The following is a 16,585-nucleotide window of genomic DNA, read 5'->3' as shown; positions in this document are numbered from 1 at the left end:
AGTGCCCCCTAGCTGCCACAGTACCCTCTAAAAATGTGCCCACTCAAGGTACAATTTGAGAAATGTCCAGTCACTGTATTTCACCATTAACTTAGGCTCCTTTACCACTTCAAAGCATCATTCTGAGGAGGCGTCGGTTCCCCAGGCCTCTCCAGACCACCAGAGGGGTCAGGACAGAACAAGGGAAGAAGCTTTGGGCCAAACCAGGAGGCCTCAGAGCTCACGGGGGCACAAGGTGATACTTACTTTATCCATCCTGTCCTTCTGAACTCCATATTTTCCACCAAATCCTTTGGAATAATCTGAAATGGAAGAACATCAGGTTGGGTCAGTTTGAAGGAGGGAGTACTCTCCCTCCAGAGTAGCCGCATGCATAGAGCTGGATAAAATGGACAAAGAAAGATGCAGAGGGAAAGGAAACCCAGTACTAGAAGCACCGCAGCTGGGTGGAGCCCTCCTCCAAACGTTCGGTCCACAGGCAGGTGAGAAACAGAAAGGGGCATGTGCATGCTCACCTCGTGCTGGGAGAGGGGAAGGGACAAGGGGGAAGGGAGGGGAAGGGCGGCCAAGGCCAGGGCTAAGGCCAAGGCCAGCAGGATGGCTGCCAGGCTGAAGCAGAGGACAGAAATGAGAGAAGGAAATCCTTCACCAGGTACCACTTCATAGCACGGCCTCTCACGTCACAGCCCTCAGAGCAGACTTGGTACAGGTTGGGCTTCCTGTGTGTGCTCTGGGATGCGATGAACGTAAAGAATCAAGCTTAAGGGCATCTTTCGTGATTATTTTTAAGGAAGAAAAAGACCATGTGGGGAATTCCAGCCACGGAATAACTACATGGCAAGAACATGTCTGCTTCCGAGTCAAATGTCCATGCAGAATTATTCACCACATAGATCCAAAGGTTGAAGTCATGCATTCTGGGAGATGGCCACAAAGCCCCTTACCTCTCCTGGCCAGGCTGCAGGATTTCTACTAACAGCTATGTGAGAATGAGAGCCTAATCTGTCCTGCAAAGTTAGGAAGTTACTATTTTTCCAGCCAACTGTTCAGGTCCTAAAAGCTAAGCCTGAATTCCTAATGAAAGGGAAAGACTTCTCTCCAAATCAGAACATTTTACTCTTTGTTACTCATTCCCAACACCCACCTCCAATAATACTGAGCTGGGAATGCTTCGAATTCTCTTTTATACGCTCTGCCTATAGCCCCTTGAAGGGAGGCTAAGTGTTCCGTGCCCTGAGTGTTCTCCAAAAGTCACACTTTTCTCTTCTTGGCCCTCCACAAACAACACAAACGGAACAGAAAAACATCACATTGAACACATATGGCGTACTCCCCTTCCTCTGGTCTAAGTGCCAGGCTTTTTCGGATTTATGTTTTGGCCTTAACCAGAGGCCAGCCCACAGCTATCCTCAAGGCATGCCTCGGCTCTCAGAAAATACATCTGCCAGCCTATACTGCCACAATCCTAACTCAAAGCGGGGCTGACTTTTAAAATGGGACCTGTCAGATATCCTGGGGGTTGTTGTTTAGTCATTTTTCAGTCATGTCTGACTCTCCATGACCCCATTTGGGGTTTTCTTGGCAGAAGGGGTTTGTCATTTCCTTCTCCAGCTCAATTTACAGATGAGAAAACAGAGGCAAACAGGGTGAAGTGACTTGCTCAGGGTCATACACCTAGTAAGTGTCTGTGGCTAGAGTACAACTCAAGAAGATGTATCTTCCTGACTCCAGACCCAGGTCTCTATCCACTGTACCACCTAGCAATCCATTTTCTGGGAGTACAGGATGTTTTCTCAGATGTATGCTTATCTAAAAAGCACCAAAAGTTGAACTCTGTGACCTTGACTTCCAAAGACCCTTGTCTAAACACATTTTCCTCATGAGTGGCAGCTACGTGAGTCGGCTGCAGGACAGCATCTTCTCTGAATTTTGAGCATGACAAAGGTTACAAGGGAGGACTGGTCAGTTCTAGGGTATGTGATGGAAATCGAGCACCACCTCCAGGTAAACCAAGAGAGCCTGTTGCTCCTTTGGGTCTGTTAGCCACCCCTCAACACCACAGGGCATGGAAGCAGTGAGACTTTGAGGTAGCCCTCTAAGGCAGGTTTCATGGCCCTTCTCCAAGGCTAATCTGGTCTAACTAGCTCAAGGCTCCCCCACTTCTCCTCCGGGCTCTGAGGGACACAGCACCCCTGAGAGGCACTGTCTGTGCAAGGCTGTGCTATGAGTAGTTGCCTGGGAAGGTGAGAAGGAGCCCGAGGCCGCGCAGCGACTGTGCCTTGCTGAGATTCATGCTGCGCCAATTTCTCCTTGTACTCAAACCCCACGGCAGACGGGTCCTGCCTCTCAGTCTGGACCCCGAATTTGCCTCCGAAACCACTCTTATAATCTGAAAATCCACATATAACAGCAGAGATGAGAACCAAGGGAGGAAAAGACATTTTTAGTTACAAAGATACAGACTGGTGACATAGAGACACTGGTCAGAGGAAGTGAGACCTTAGCTACAGTCTGCCTCATAAGGGGAAGATGGAATCCAGGCTCGAAGACCCCTTCTCTGGAGGCTCAGAACATGTGTACTGTGGATGGGGCCAACTCAGAGGGGAAAAGGAAGGCAACTTAGTCCAAATCCCCAATTTTATAGATGAGGAAAATGAAGCAGAGAGGAGGTAATTTCCCCCAGGCTATTTAAGCACGCCTTCAGAGCTGCATTTCTAACATTCCTCCCCAGTGAATACTTCTGTGTATATGTGAAAGACACGTACATATCACACACACACACACACACACACACATACACACACACACACACACACACTGTGAGTCATGTACACAAGGGTAAAACTGAACAAGCTAACATTCACTGAACATATCTAAGATTTCTCTTTTGGAAATTACAGGAGGGCCCAGGAGTTATTTCAAAGAAAAGGATTTTTCTTCCCCAATATCCCCATTTTTCTCTTTCTGTTTCCTTTAAAGACTGAATTACTTCCTTCCCTAAATATTTGGAAGGGGTAGAGGTTAGGGAAGGAAAAGGCATCACTTTCCTTTTTCCATCTCCCTGTAGCAGACACCATTCTCAAATCCTGAGTCCCTTTCCTATCTGTCAAAAATACCAGAGCAAGAGATTGACTCCTGCGTGTGCTAGTGACCTCTGTTGTATGTATGAGCTGGTAACCCTTGTATGTGAGGTGGTGACCCCTGTGTATGTGAGGTGGTGACCCCAGTGTGAGCTGGTGACTCCTGTGTGAGCCGGTGACCCCTGTGTGTGTGAACTGGTGACCCCAGTGTGAGCTGGTGACCCCTGTGTGAGCTGGTGACTCCTATGTGAGCTGGTGACTCCTATGTGAGCTGGTGACCCCTATGTGTGTGAGCTGGTGACCCCAGTGCGAGCCAGTGACACCTGTGTGTGTAAACTGGTGAACTCTGTGTGAGCTAGTGACTCACCCCTGTGTATGAGCCAGTGACCCCTGTGTGTGTGTGAGCTGGTGACCCCAATGTGAGCTAGTGACCCTTATGTGAGCTGAATTTCCTCAGGACGCCAGGAAGCAAAGGACAGCTTCAAACAAGCAAAGCCGAGAGGCCCCTTTCAATCCCACCCGCCCTGCCAGAGCATCATTAACCTAGGCATAGAGTTTTCTCTTGGCCCAGTGAGAACAGTGGAGGAGACAGCTGTACCTTTTTGGGATTCGTGGAGTTGAACTTTCTCTTGGTGGTCCCAGCCCAACGCACACTTGTCTTGTCTGTCCCTCTGCACACCAAACTTGCCTCCAAACCCTTTCACATAGTCTACACACATAACAAAAGGCCACAAGAATCACAGAAGGAACTGGAGAATGGGCAGAAGGCCAAGACCATGCTGCAGATTGTGGGCACAAACCCCTCTTCCCCGCCCGGCTGTCCTGGGATGGTGAGTGGGTGCCCTCTGGAAGGACGGACTCCTCCCTTCTTGGGAGGCATCAAGAGAAATCCCCTCTGGCCTCCCTGGCTAGGGTCAGTGTTATTCAGGGGTCAGACCAACACAGATAGGCCCCTACATAGAAGAAACTCCAATTCATGCGACTCCAAACTCTGTTAGGCCCAAGGTCTCACCATCAAAAGGACATACACATGCTGCACACTCTCAAGACAGGGCTAGGAAGGTACAGATACTACTGGGCCACCATCAACAGGAAAGGCAGAGGGAACTAAGTTTATACTTGAATCATATTTTGGGGTCTGAGGGTTTTTTTTAAAAAGCCATCTACTGACTCAAAGGCTTATTATGTTAGGGACAAACAGTCAAGAACATGAGAGAAAACTGGAGAAACCTTTCTGTGACTCGTGCTTTTCCGTCTTGCCCTGATACTCAAAGCCAACAGCACTTTTGTCCACATTGTCCTTCTCAACACCATATTTACCACCAAAACCTCGAGAATAATCTGCGAAAAAAGGAGAAAAAAAGGGTCATTCCTACCATCTGATCCAGTCATTCAAACTCTCTGGTTTAAAGCCCGAGGCACCTTCAGGAGCCAACACACCCCTGAAGGGCACAGGGGAGACGAGGGGAGCTAGTCTGCCCAGAGCTACTGGGTAGTGTTGGTGAGAATGGCCAATGATCCAACAAGAACAGGAAACAACATGGCGGCTCACATAAAGACAGGGAACTAGCCAGCTCCATCCTTTGTTTCCCCCAAAAGGTATCTCACTTTTGTGAAATATTTTAAAAGCTGTCACATCTCCAAGAATCCTGCTAGGTCACAGTAGGGAGAGGGGAAAAGACCCGCCGTACTGATCTCCCAATTACTTGTGCCCTCCCTCCCAAACCTTGTATGTGTTTAAGTGTGTGTTCATGTGTAGGTTATATGTATACATATATATACATATACACAGATACACATACATAGTGCATATATGTATTCAATTTACATTTGTGCCATATGTATTTTAATATGTCCTTGTTGTCTGCCCCATTAGAATGCCAGTTCCTTGTGAGTAAGGATTCTTTGTACGTGTGTCCCCGGAACCTAGGTGCTTAGTAAACGTACTTGCTGATTGATCAGGAACCCCTACAATGCAGGTTGGAACTTGCTCTAAGCTTCTAGGTTCAGACTAGTGAGAGGTTAGTGACTTGCCCAGGTTCACTAGGTCAGAGGAAGGACTTGAACCTAGTGCTTCCTGGCTCGGAATCTGGCTCCCTATCCATTGGGTAACACTCTTAAGTCACAGTAAAAAGAAGAAAATAAGTTTCTAGAGCTTAACATGATCACCACACCTAAAAATGAATTCTTTTCCACAGCCTTCTTTGCAATGATCTAGAGAAAGCAAGGGATTGTCAGTGCTGTCATTCCGTCAGCCCTCCAGCCCAAGCAGGCCCCTGGACCTCCCCCTGCCACGCCCCCACAGGGATTCACCCAGATACAAACCTTTCTGGGACTCGTGCTTCTCCGTTTTACCCTGGTAATCAAAGCCCACTGCGCTCTTGTCCACCCGGTCAGCCTGCACACCGTATTTACCACCGAAACCGCTAGAATAATCTGAGCGTGTGGAGACAGCAAGCGTGATAGCGAGCAAAAGTGACAAGATTATAAGCCTGATGAAACAAGGGATTCTGACAACTCAGCAAGTCCAGGATGCCAGGGGCCTGATGGCATTTAGTCCCTGGCTGAGGGAGCATGGGCTGGCCTCTAAAATGCTAAGTCAGCAGGCAGCTCCTGATGCCCGGGGGCATGCACCACAATCCTGGGCCATGCTGGGCTTCAGCAATGACAGGAGGACCTTTCAAATTCTCACATACACACTACTCTCAGCAACAGGTTAGAAAGCAGAGCCTTGCAACTGAGTCCTTTACAATGGTGCTGAAGCATTAGCCTGCATGCACAAATGGAACTTGGGCATTGAAAGAAGAGGAGAGCCTCTTTTCTAGAGCATTTGGACATGGGCAGAGTATTTTTAAATGGGTTTGGTGACCCTCTAGTGGATGTCCCTGAAGAACTGGTCACAGGACAAGAGCTTTATTAGAATCTGTGGTTTTAATGAAGAGCTTCATGGAACCCAAAATACCTCCGGAAAATTTCTCATTTTCATGAGTATGGCTGATTCAACACGTCACAAACTTACAAAGTGCTCGTCCGCAGAGCTGCTAATAACAACCACCAAACAAGGAGTTCTAAGAAATGAATGAATCTCTTCTTTTTGGGTGGGTAGGAGGCTACTTTTCTAAAAACTACATCCTAATAAAACACAATTCTGACACCCACTGATGAATGAGATAGAATAATTCTAGACCAGTCAGATCCCAAGAAGGCACCACATTAAGGTACTACTTCATTTTGTCAGGGGAAGAAAATGAGCTTTTGACTTAGCACCTGAAAAGGCCAATCCTTCATCAGTCCAACACTAAGTCAATAGTGAGGGGCCAATGGCAGAGAATTGCCCAGTGAGGAAGGCTGAAAATGCTGTACAGCCCCTAGAGGGCAATGGAACTCCCCTAGGCTGGGAAGGCACATCTAACAAATGCCATTAGGCTCTGCCTGACTCGAAAGTCCCAGAAATGCAGAGGAATGGTTCATGGCTTCAAGAATAAAGGAAGCTAGTATTTTAAAGGAATCTTGTTTTCTTTCACAAATCAGATTGACTGGGGTGGTTTTTTTCCCTCCTTCCATCAGCATATCACCCCAATCTTACCTTTCTGGGAAGCGTGTTTCTCAGTTTTGCCTTGGTATTCAAAACCCACAGCAGACTAGGAAAGACAAAAGAAGGACATACATCGTAAGAACCCAAACCATTTCTCAAGCTCAGAATAACTAGGATTCGGTCCACAGTAAAAGACTCAGGACCCCCAGAATCTTCCAGCAAACTGAAAAGTCTGGGGCGAACCATGACTGGGCAGTGAAGTCCACTCCCTCCCTCTCCCCTTCGCCTTTTACTTTACCTCAGAGAAGGCCATTTTCTCTAGAAGAGGCAGTTGGTACAGGGCATGAAGTCAAGAAGGTCTGAGCTCAAATCCAGCCTCAGTTACTTCCTCTCACCTGTGTGACCCTAAGTATATCACCTAACCTCTGTCTGCCCAAATGAGATAACATTGCACAATACTTGGCCCATAGTAGGCACCATGTAAGTGCTCGTTCCTTTGCCCTCCCTTCTTCTAAACAACCTCAGGGGTGAACAATTCCCTATGATAGCTATGTAAATAGTTATGTAGCCCATCAGACTTGGGGGGCTGAGGCTCCAGGAAGTTACTTGGCAGGCCATGTGACTGGATAATCTTTATCAAAAAGACATCTTTGTGGTCAATTATTTTTCACATAAATTAGAAAAAAGTATAGGATTTGGAGTTGGATCACCCAGGGCTATAGACTGGAAGAGACCTCAGAAGTACCTAGTCCAAACATCTCAATGTATGGATGAGAATAGCACTGAAGTCTAGGAAGGTGACATGACCAAGGCCACACAGGTAGAAAACGTTAGACTGCTTCACGAGTGTGCAGGTAGTCCATGACTATGGAATGGTTGACCAGTTATTGACATTTTCCATTTATTCTGCAATTCCAAGTTTTTCAACTGTCTTTTTAAAAGCCATGGACAATTTCCATTTCCTCATATAACCCCTCAGAGTCCCAAATGTAGTGTTTCTGATTCCACAGATGACAAAAACAAGTCCTTCTGTTTTTCCATTGTATGTAGGCTCTTGTTTCCATGAGACATTTTTATTGTGAGATTTCTTTTTTCTCATTTCCTCTTCCTAGTCACCATTTTAAGAATCATCAGCTGAATTTTATCAAAGACTTCCTCCTCGTCCTGGCCAGTCCCTTCCCTTCACCTACTCCGTCTCTATCTAATAAGCAGAATTATTCGTCTCCTGGCTAAAATGGGAGTTCTTTGGGGGCTGGGCCAGTTTTGTTTCTTTGTATTCGGAGCACAGTTTCTGGTGTGTGAGAAGGGTTTAATAATAAATGCTGGCTGAGCTACTGTTTCTATTGGCTCTGGCTTCTTTGTTTTTAAAACGTATGTGTTGTTTTACGTTTTGGTTTGTTATATGATTTCTCCCATTCATTTTAATTCTTCTATACAACATGACTACGGTGAAAATGTATTTAATAGGAACGTATGCGCAGATCCTATATAAAATTGTATGGTGTTTCAGGGAGGGAGGGAAAGAAAAAATCTAGGTTGCATGGTAGTGATTGTGGAACACCGAAAATAAATTTTAAAATAAACAAGAACAAACAATTAAATAAAATATGTGATAACTTTTCTGATATTATATCAGCCTGGGAAAGCTGGTATAAATTATATTGATTTTGACTAAGCATTAAATATACGTACAGATTTAGTACCTTCTTATTTTATTCATTTTTAAATAGTCTCTGATTGTCCTGTTTGGGACTGTCTTTATCAGGTCAAATAAAAGATATGGCACAGCACTCCTTTCCCCCCGTACTTCTGAATCATTTCCTCCACAAAAGTCCTATTCAAAATGCCTGATCCTACAGAGAGATGTCTCAGGGTTCTTCTCCAAGGCTACGCCCATGAAGGGGAGCCTGGGCAGGTTCTTCCCGAAAGGGCTTTGAGTGTGGGCCCAATGACCGATGGCCTTTCCTACTAACCCAGTCCAGCAAGGACAGATTTGCCACTGGGGGGTGACTGCTAAATGGTAAATTACTTGGTCACAACAATCCACGAAGCCCTGGGTCTTTGGTCCTGTTCAGCCAAAATGTCCCAAACACAGTGAGAGATGAGGCTTGAACAAGGACAATGGACACGATGTGGGGGAAAGTGTTAACAGGGACATTTTCAGGGACTCAGTGGCGAAGCATCACATTTGGGGACCTCAGTAACTGAGGTGCTTGGGGAAGACATGAAAAGGAGGACAAAAGACATTCATTCAAATGAGCAGCTTAACAAGGTTGTCTTGGGTTCATAAGGACCTGAGTGGACAGAGACACAGAGACCATTAAGTCCAGTCTCCCTATTTAACAAGGAAAACATCAAGGCCCAGGGAGCTTAAGTGATTATTCCAAGGTCACCTTGGCATTAAATGTCTGGGGTGGAGTCATAGCCTTGCCCTGTGACCCTAGGGCATGTGGATGCTTTTCTTTTTAAAATCTTAAAATTTTATTTTTCCCAATTACATGTAAAAACAATTTTCTACATTCTTTTTTTTAAGTTGAGTTCCAAATTTTGTCCTGCCCACCCTTCTCCTGGAGAAGGCAAACAATTTGATACAGATTATATATGTGCAGTCATGTAAAACATTGCCATATTAGCCACATTGAGAAAGAAAATACAGAGAAAACAAAAAGAAAGTTAAAAAAAATTCTGCCTCACTCTGTACTCAGAATACATCCATTCTCACTCTGGAGATGGAGAGTATCCTTCATCGCGGGGCCTTTGGCATTGCCTTAGACGCTGACAGGTCACCTTTCTTACACGTACTGATGAGATATTTGCAATATATCTTGAAGTGTTTGTTGATATTCAGTCATGTCCAACTCTCCATAACTCCATTTGGGATTTTCTTGGAAGAGATCCTGGAGTGATTTGCCATTGCTTTCTCCAGCTCATTTTATAGATGAGGAACTAAGGCAGACAGGGTGAAGTGACGAGCCCAGGGTCACACATCTAATAAGTGTCTGAGGCTGGGTTTGAACTGGGATTTGATTTGGCCGCATTCTGTTACGAAGTATTCTGATCATCTTTTCATCAATTGTAAATAAGTAGGCAAACAGGTACAGAGTAAACTCAAGTGAACTTGAAAGGGCATCAAGGGAAGCAGCAGCTGCCCACCACCAGGGATCAGCCATGTCATCCACAGCAAATAGCTCTTGGGCTGAGCTTTGAAGAAAGCAAGAGGCAGAGATGAGGAGGACAGCCTGGGCAAAGGCCCAGAGATGGGAGATGACATTGTGAGTGTGATGGGTGGAGGGCAGGCCATCTGGGCTGGACCACAGCACAGGTGAAGGAGAAAAGTGGGCAGTCCATCTGGTGATGAGGGCAAGAAGCACCTTGAGATGGGCCAAATAGAGGAGTTTTAACTAAATGGGAGTATGTGTTTTTCTGCCTCCCTCATTAACTCCTTTCTTCCTAAATTTTTTTGTTCTCATGGAGAAAATGGGAAATAAATAAAATATTTAGCTTTGAATCAGATTCTGTTACACTGATTTGAAAATGCAGCATGTATCATTTGTGCCTTTTCAGGTTTTTGGGAATAGCTTGGTTGAACGTCCAAGCAGACTTGAAAAATCACACTGCATCTCGCATTCACTTCTCTCCAAAGGCCTCTAAAGGAAGCTGCTGGATCAGGGACTTCTTTCCTGCTCCCCTACTGTAGGTAAGTTACCTCATCATCTGCTTGTGGAAATCCAATTATACTCTAACATAGCTGTAGAATAGCATCTTTTTTTCTTCCTTCTTGAAGCTTAAAGAGCTTTTTCTGTTTCTTTAAAATTCAACAATCTCTGTATTGGTGAACTCTAAGTAGGATTTCTTCATGCAGTTGTTCTTTGCACTCAGAACACTGCCTCCTTTTTTCCCTAGTTCATCGGGTCTGTGATAGGAGGTTTTAGTTTTGTATGTTGTCTTTGGGAATTCCAAGTGACGCCAGATTTGTAAGTCCTTGCTCTTACAGCCCAAATCAATTCCTTTGTCTGTACCTCAACTTGCGGCCTTAAGCTCTGTTGTATTCTGGGCATGCTTCTGGTTTTATTTTCTGTACCTCACAGATCTGTCCTCAATTGAATTTATTCCATTATTTGTTGTGTCCACTGAGATTTTAAATTTTTAGTTCTTCTATTGTTGAAGTTTCCCTAACTGTCCCATGATGCTTTTTGTTGCTTCTGGAGTCTTTTCATAGATTTATTATCTATCAGATTTACTTCACCTTTACAGATCACCCATTGGTAAAAGCTTGGAGACTGGCCTGGCACTATTAATTCTGAAGTCACTTGTCCCATGGGTCTTTTGATACAGACTTCTTTTATGTGTCATTTTCTGTGGACTTACCTATTCTTTCAGGTCAAAAGTAGCTCCAGTAAAAAGGGGCAGATGGGGGGTTATGAAGAGCTTTCACTGAATAAGATTTTCTATTTGATCCCAGAAGTAGTAGGGAGCCACTGGGATTTCTTGAAAAGAGAGGGAACACAGTTCAACCTGTGCTTTAGGAAGATCAAATTCCCAACTGAATGGAGTATGTACAGTAGTGAGGAGAGACCTGAGGTAGGCAGACCCCCACAGCAGTCATTACAATAGTCGAAATGTGAGGTGATGAGGACCTGTGGAGGGACTGAGGGGAAGTGTCAGAGGAGAAAAGGGGTGTAATTGAGAGATGGTAGAAAGATAGAAATGACAGGACCTGGCAAGAAAGGCTATGTGAGGTGTGTCTAAGTGAGGAATCAAGGATTACACTGAGCTTGAGTGGGAGGTTGGTTGTGCACTTGACAGTAACAGGGATGTCTGCAAGGATGGAGAATTTGGAGGGAAAGATAATGAGTTCAGTTCCGGACATGTTGAGTGGAAGAGGTCTCCTGGACATCCAGTCTGAGAGGCAGTGGAAGATCACGAGAGAGGTCAGAGCTAGGTAAACAAATCTGAAAATCATCTGCACAGAGATGATGACTGAATCCATGGCTAGCAAACAAACTAGTGCAGAGAGAGAAGAGGGATCTCCACTGTTGAGTGGGCATGACACAGATGAAAATCCAGCAAAGAAGTGTTCAGACAGGAGTAGTCAGACAGGCAGAGGGAGGAGAAGCAGGAGAGAACAGTGCCATGAAACCCTAGAGAGAAGAGAGCAGCAAGGAGAAGTTTATCAGAAGGATGAAGATTGAGTGAAGGCCATTCAGCCTGGTGACAGATCACTGGTAACTTTGGAGAGGACACTTTCACTTGAATACTAAGCTTGAAAGCCAATCACCTAGAGTTAAGAAGGTGAGAGGAAAGGAGGTAGAGGCACCTATTGCAGACAATCTTCTCAAGGAGTCTGGTCACGAAAGAGAGGAGAAATATGGGCAAATACCAACAGGGATCAATATTCTCATGAGATTCTTTTGCAGATGGGGATACATTGGTATGTTTGTAATCAGGAGGGAAGGGAGCTATTGAAGATAAATGGGAGGGAAGGTACTCTTCTGCAGGGGATAGGATGGAATCACTTTTGCATGTAGAGGACTTTGCCTTGGCAAGGAGAAGGGCTACTCATTATATGAAGCAGGGATGAAGGAGGAGAGAGTGGTAGAAAGCAACTGGGTGATGTGAGATGAGGAGGGGAAAGGAACACAGAGTTCTCAACTAATGGTCTCAATTTTTTCAGGAAAATTTGAGGCAAGGTTCTCAGCTGAGAAGATGGAGGAGGGGGAGCTACAGGTTTGAGAAGGGATGAAAAGTCTAGTTTGGAAAGTTTGGAAACACCACTGTGGAGAATGAGACATTGACTCTCTTAGGGACACATAAAAGGATTGCTTTGCTGCAGTGAGAGACCATATGCCATCAACATGGCTTCATGATTTCCTCCAACACTGCTGAGCAGCATTGCCGTAGGAGCAAAGGCAGCAGATGCTAGAAGATGCTTCCAAGGCTAGAGTTTGGAAGGCAGGGTAAGATCTCTGATAGGGAGTCTAGGGACACCAGAGAAGAGGATAGTGTAGCATTGAACTGGTTCACCGAGAGGTAAAGATCCATCAGTCAACATTTATGAAGAGTCTACTGTGTGCCAGGCACTAAAAGTGCAGGGGAGAGGGCCTGGGAAAGAAGTGAGAGTTCAAGGGATTGGAGTTCACTGAGGACAAAGAGTGAGTTGGGGGGTTGTGAGGCAGAGGGAGAGGGGGAATGACAACCACTTGGGACTAGCCAGGAATCAAGAGTTTGTGATCATGAAAGTACCATACCTTCTCCTGAGCAGCCCACTTCTGGCAAATTCACTTTGGCAGTCTTACGAGATGTTTCAAAACATTGAAAATCAAGAGCATTGAACCTGCAGTTAGAGGGTCTGGGTTCAAATGCCAGCTCATCCCTCACCACTGATGAGACCCTGGGTGAAGAATGAATTCTCTGGGCTGCTGCTTCCTCAACTGTCAAAGGGTAGTAGAGGCAGGGGGTGGGAGGGAGGGTGGGCCTCTAGACCTTTAAGGTCCTTTTCAGATTGAAATCTGTGATTCCATGATTGTGGTGGTAGTTGTTCAGTTTTAGTCATATTTGGCTCTTCATGACACCATTGGGGGGTTTTTCCTGGCAAAGATAATGTAGTGGTTTGCTACTTCCTTCTCCAGCTCATTTTACAGATGAGGAAACTCAGGCAAACAGGGTGAAATGACTTGCCCAGGGTCAAACAGCTAAAAAGTACCTGAGGCTTGATTTGAAGTCAGGTCTTCCTGGCTCCAAGTCTAGTGTTCTCTACACTGTGCCACCTAGCTGCTGAAAGATTACACAAATCTGGGCAGAAATATAACTTTTCTAAAACATTTTCTCCAATATCTGGGCCAGGAGTTTCTAGTGTGAGCCTGCTCACTGAAATACCAGTCCCGGGAAAACAAGCTGCCTGGACCCCACCACATCCTTGGCTACAGAAGGAAGGGTCAGATCCATCACTTACCTGATCAACTCGATCCAGCTGTACTCCAAATTTGCCACCAAAGCCTCTCACGGAATCAACCTGAGAGCAGTGTTTGGACAGTTTGGACTGATATTCATGGCCAACGGCAGACTGAAAAGAGAGTTTTTAAAAGAAAAGTCACAGCTGACGAGCAGCATCTTCTATCATTTTATTGCTTGAGGTATAAGAAAGCAATATGAAGGTCTTGGCCTACAAAAAAGGGGGAGGGGTTTCGTTTTTGTTCCATAAGTTTTCACAGATGAGGCATACGGCTTTGTCAGGGGCATCTGGGATGGCTGTTTAAACATTCAGCAAACATGGACACAGTGGTCCTTCTTACTGCTTAGTTCCCAGCCATGCTGAGACCAGCACCAGAACCGAAGAACGAGCCATCCCCAGTCAGCCTTCCAGACCATGGGGATTAAAATTGCTATGGTAACCCTTAGAGAGGAAGCTCCCTCTCCAGAACTTTCATCCTAGCCATTGTCTTGGGCCCTGAGAAGGTTCTGGTCCAGGGTCACACAGCCAGGACCCATCCAGAGGCAATGCTTGCTCCCCTGGCTTCTGAACTCTCAGGCCTTCCTTCTGTGCACTACGTCAGGCTGCTACTCTGTGACATTTAATAAGCTAAGGTCTTTCTGATGGAAATGCTCACATCAACCCATATGTTTGATTTGCATTTTTGTCACATACATTATCGATGTGGATATATCATAAGGCATATCTTCAAAGGCAAAAAACCCCAAAACGTATCAATTCCAAATTTAATTTCTCTACTGGCAGCAGCCCTAGTGACGCCTGCAGCCTCACAATAGTTGGGAATTTAGTCTTAATAGTATTCCCCCGTACCAAAAGACAGAAGGAGGGCAGAAGTCAGAGGTGACCTGGCACGTTGTGAGGAGACACGGGTCAGACCCCAGCTCTGGCATCATAGCTTTAAGACACAAGGTACAACTTCTTCACACTTCAGTTTCCTCATTTGTAATACTTATGTCACAGGGGTATGGTGAGATCATCTTTTAAGCCTTAAAGTACTTTAAAGTCATTGCTGACAATGTCCAGGGGTTTGTCCGTTATTCTACATTGGAAGATTTTCATATTAATATTACATTATACTCTGACTTCTAACATAAACCTTGGCAGGATGAGTGCCAAGTTCTGGAAGTTTTCTAGACTCTTACAAAGGTGTGGTGACTGGAACTTAATCCTAGTCTCAATTGTCCCTGTTCCTACCAGACACTTCCTTTGCCCCCTCGTCATTCCTGCTCATGCTTCCAAAGTATCAAAGGCATATTTCCAGCAATGGGCTTGTGGAGCAGGACTCACTCTGTTCTGCGGTTTGACCAGGCATGAGCTCCCGCAAGAGAGCAAAGCTCCGGGGCACCAATGTAAGCTCCCAAAGTCAACGTTACTGCCTTAGAAACAGCTGATGACCCAGGACTCTCCAGTCATCTAATGCACTCTCGGCTTTGCCCTGTCATGGGTGTCCTGTGCACAAATGGCCCTGGTCTACGGTGATATCACCTTTCCAAGGCTCAGTTTGCTTCTTTGTAGCGAGAGGGGATTGGACTAGGTGAACTCGAGGGTCCTTGACAGCTCTTGAGCTCTAAGCAGTGTAGCAGCCAAACTGCGCTGGGTTCCGTATCAGCTCCCTCCTTGCTGAAGCAGAGATGCAGGAGACTAATCATTACCAGAGGCACCCCATTTCCTGTCAGCCTAGGGACTACTTACAATCATTTAAAGCATTCAGTAAGAGATCTGGGGGGCACAGGGAAGGGAAGAGGGAACAGTCACTGGCAGTTTTTGGTTTCTTTGAGCATCGACAAAACATTTCACAAAAGGGAGAAAACCATCCCAGTTAGCCAGAGCTGCCTTGGTTTCCCCTGTTGCCCATTTCTCCACAGCTCCTCTCCCAGATCGTGCTGTGACCTCAGTAAGGAGCCTTCCTGACTCCTGGGGGTATGTTTACCACCTCCTTCCAGGTTCTTTATCTCTCGGAGTAGAAGCCGCATTTGAGCAGAGTAGGGGATGGAATTCGTTGGGACAGAACAGGCTTTTAATTTTCTTTTTAATTTTTCACATTAAAGGGTATGTCCCATCTGCAGAAGTTTTGGCAAAATGGGTTCACATCCTCTACAAATGGCAATTACTGGTCCGAACCCTGACCTACCTTCTCTGGGACCAGGGGAACAGGAGAAAGGGAAAGAGAAAAACAAAAACTGACCTCACCCTCCCTACAATGCATCATCGTAACCCAGCCTGGCTTGGGGATACAAAGGCAACAAAAATAATTCCTAAATCCATCCTATCCCAATAGCCCTGGTACCCAGTGGTGTAAGGGAAAGACATGGAGAATCTGGCTCCTAGCACCAGGCACTTTGTATCCAGTACAAGGAACCCTCTGGGCCACAGCCATCCTGTGGGCCCCAATGGCTTCCACTATAGGTCATGGCCACCCTTACACTAATGATTAATAACACCAAAATCCCTACTCTGGTGTGTTCTGTCCCCTAATAAACATTGTCTGGCCTCTAACTCAAACCTGAAGAGACAAGTGAAAGAAGCTGATGTTCCCTTGTCAGATGGTGTGGGAACAATGACTGCCCTGAACATGGATCACTGATGGAGTTCAGCACCAGGCAGGTCTTCAGTTCCTTCCCTATCACAATGTTTCCAAGAAGAGTTCAGGGTCTAACTTCCACACTAAGCCCCTTACAAGAAGAGCTCTGCCTGACTCCAAGGCATGATGGGAAACAATTTCTGACCTGGTGAGACCCAAACCCAACTCATCAAAATGGGGCTGGCCCTCCCTTCTCTCCTCTCTCCACATGGGATGATAGTCCAGAAACCTCCTGCTTACCACTTCCCTTGACTTTGCTCCCACAAAGCTCCCTGAGGCAGAGAGATAAGTGACAAAAACCATTCTCTCCAGTCTGATGGTGGTTTTCGTGCCAATTCATGACTAATTTGGGACGAACATCTTTTTCCAACAGACTATAAAGCAGGTGTGACCCCCCA

The 16,585-nt window shown here is 45.8% G+C and overlaps 1 protein-coding gene across 5 annotated transcripts in view; it reads right to left on the bottom strand.

Annotated features, from left to right (window-relative positions):
* Window positions 1-16,585, bottom strand: part of CTTN (cortactin) — a 44,592-nt gene that overhangs the window by 10,259 nt on the left and 17,748 nt on the right. For 2 of the 5 annotated variants that reach the window (XM_072639417.1, XM_072639421.1), the window contains exons 5-11: window positions 13,568-13,678; window positions 6,667-6,721; window positions 5,406-5,516; window positions 4,311-4,421; window positions 3,679-3,789; window positions 2,279-2,389; window positions 247-302 (exon numbers count right to left, since the gene is read on the bottom strand). In XM_072639417.1, the coding sequence (XP_072495518.1) occupies window positions 247-302; window positions 2,279-2,389; window positions 3,679-3,789; window positions 4,311-4,421; window positions 5,406-5,516; window positions 6,667-6,721; window positions 13,568-13,678 (666 nt within the window). The remainder of the gene's footprint in view (window positions 1-246; window positions 303-2,278; window positions 2,390-3,678; window positions 3,790-4,310; window positions 4,422-5,405; window positions 5,517-6,666; window positions 6,722-13,567; window positions 13,679-16,585) is intronic. The other 3 variants (XM_072639419.1, XM_072639418.1, XM_072639420.1) reach the window with 3 other exon arrangements.

Source organism: Notamacropus eugenii, chromosome 2 (assembly GCF_028372415.1).
Source record: "Notamacropus eugenii isolate mMacEug1 chromosome 2, mMacEug1.pri_v2, whole genome shotgun sequence".
Taxonomy (NCBI): Eukaryota; Metazoa; Chordata; class Mammalia; order Diprotodontia; family Macropodidae; genus Notamacropus; species Notamacropus eugenii.
The sequence above is the reverse complement of the archived record's forward strand: the minus strand, read 5'-3'. Positions and strand labels throughout refer to the sequence as shown.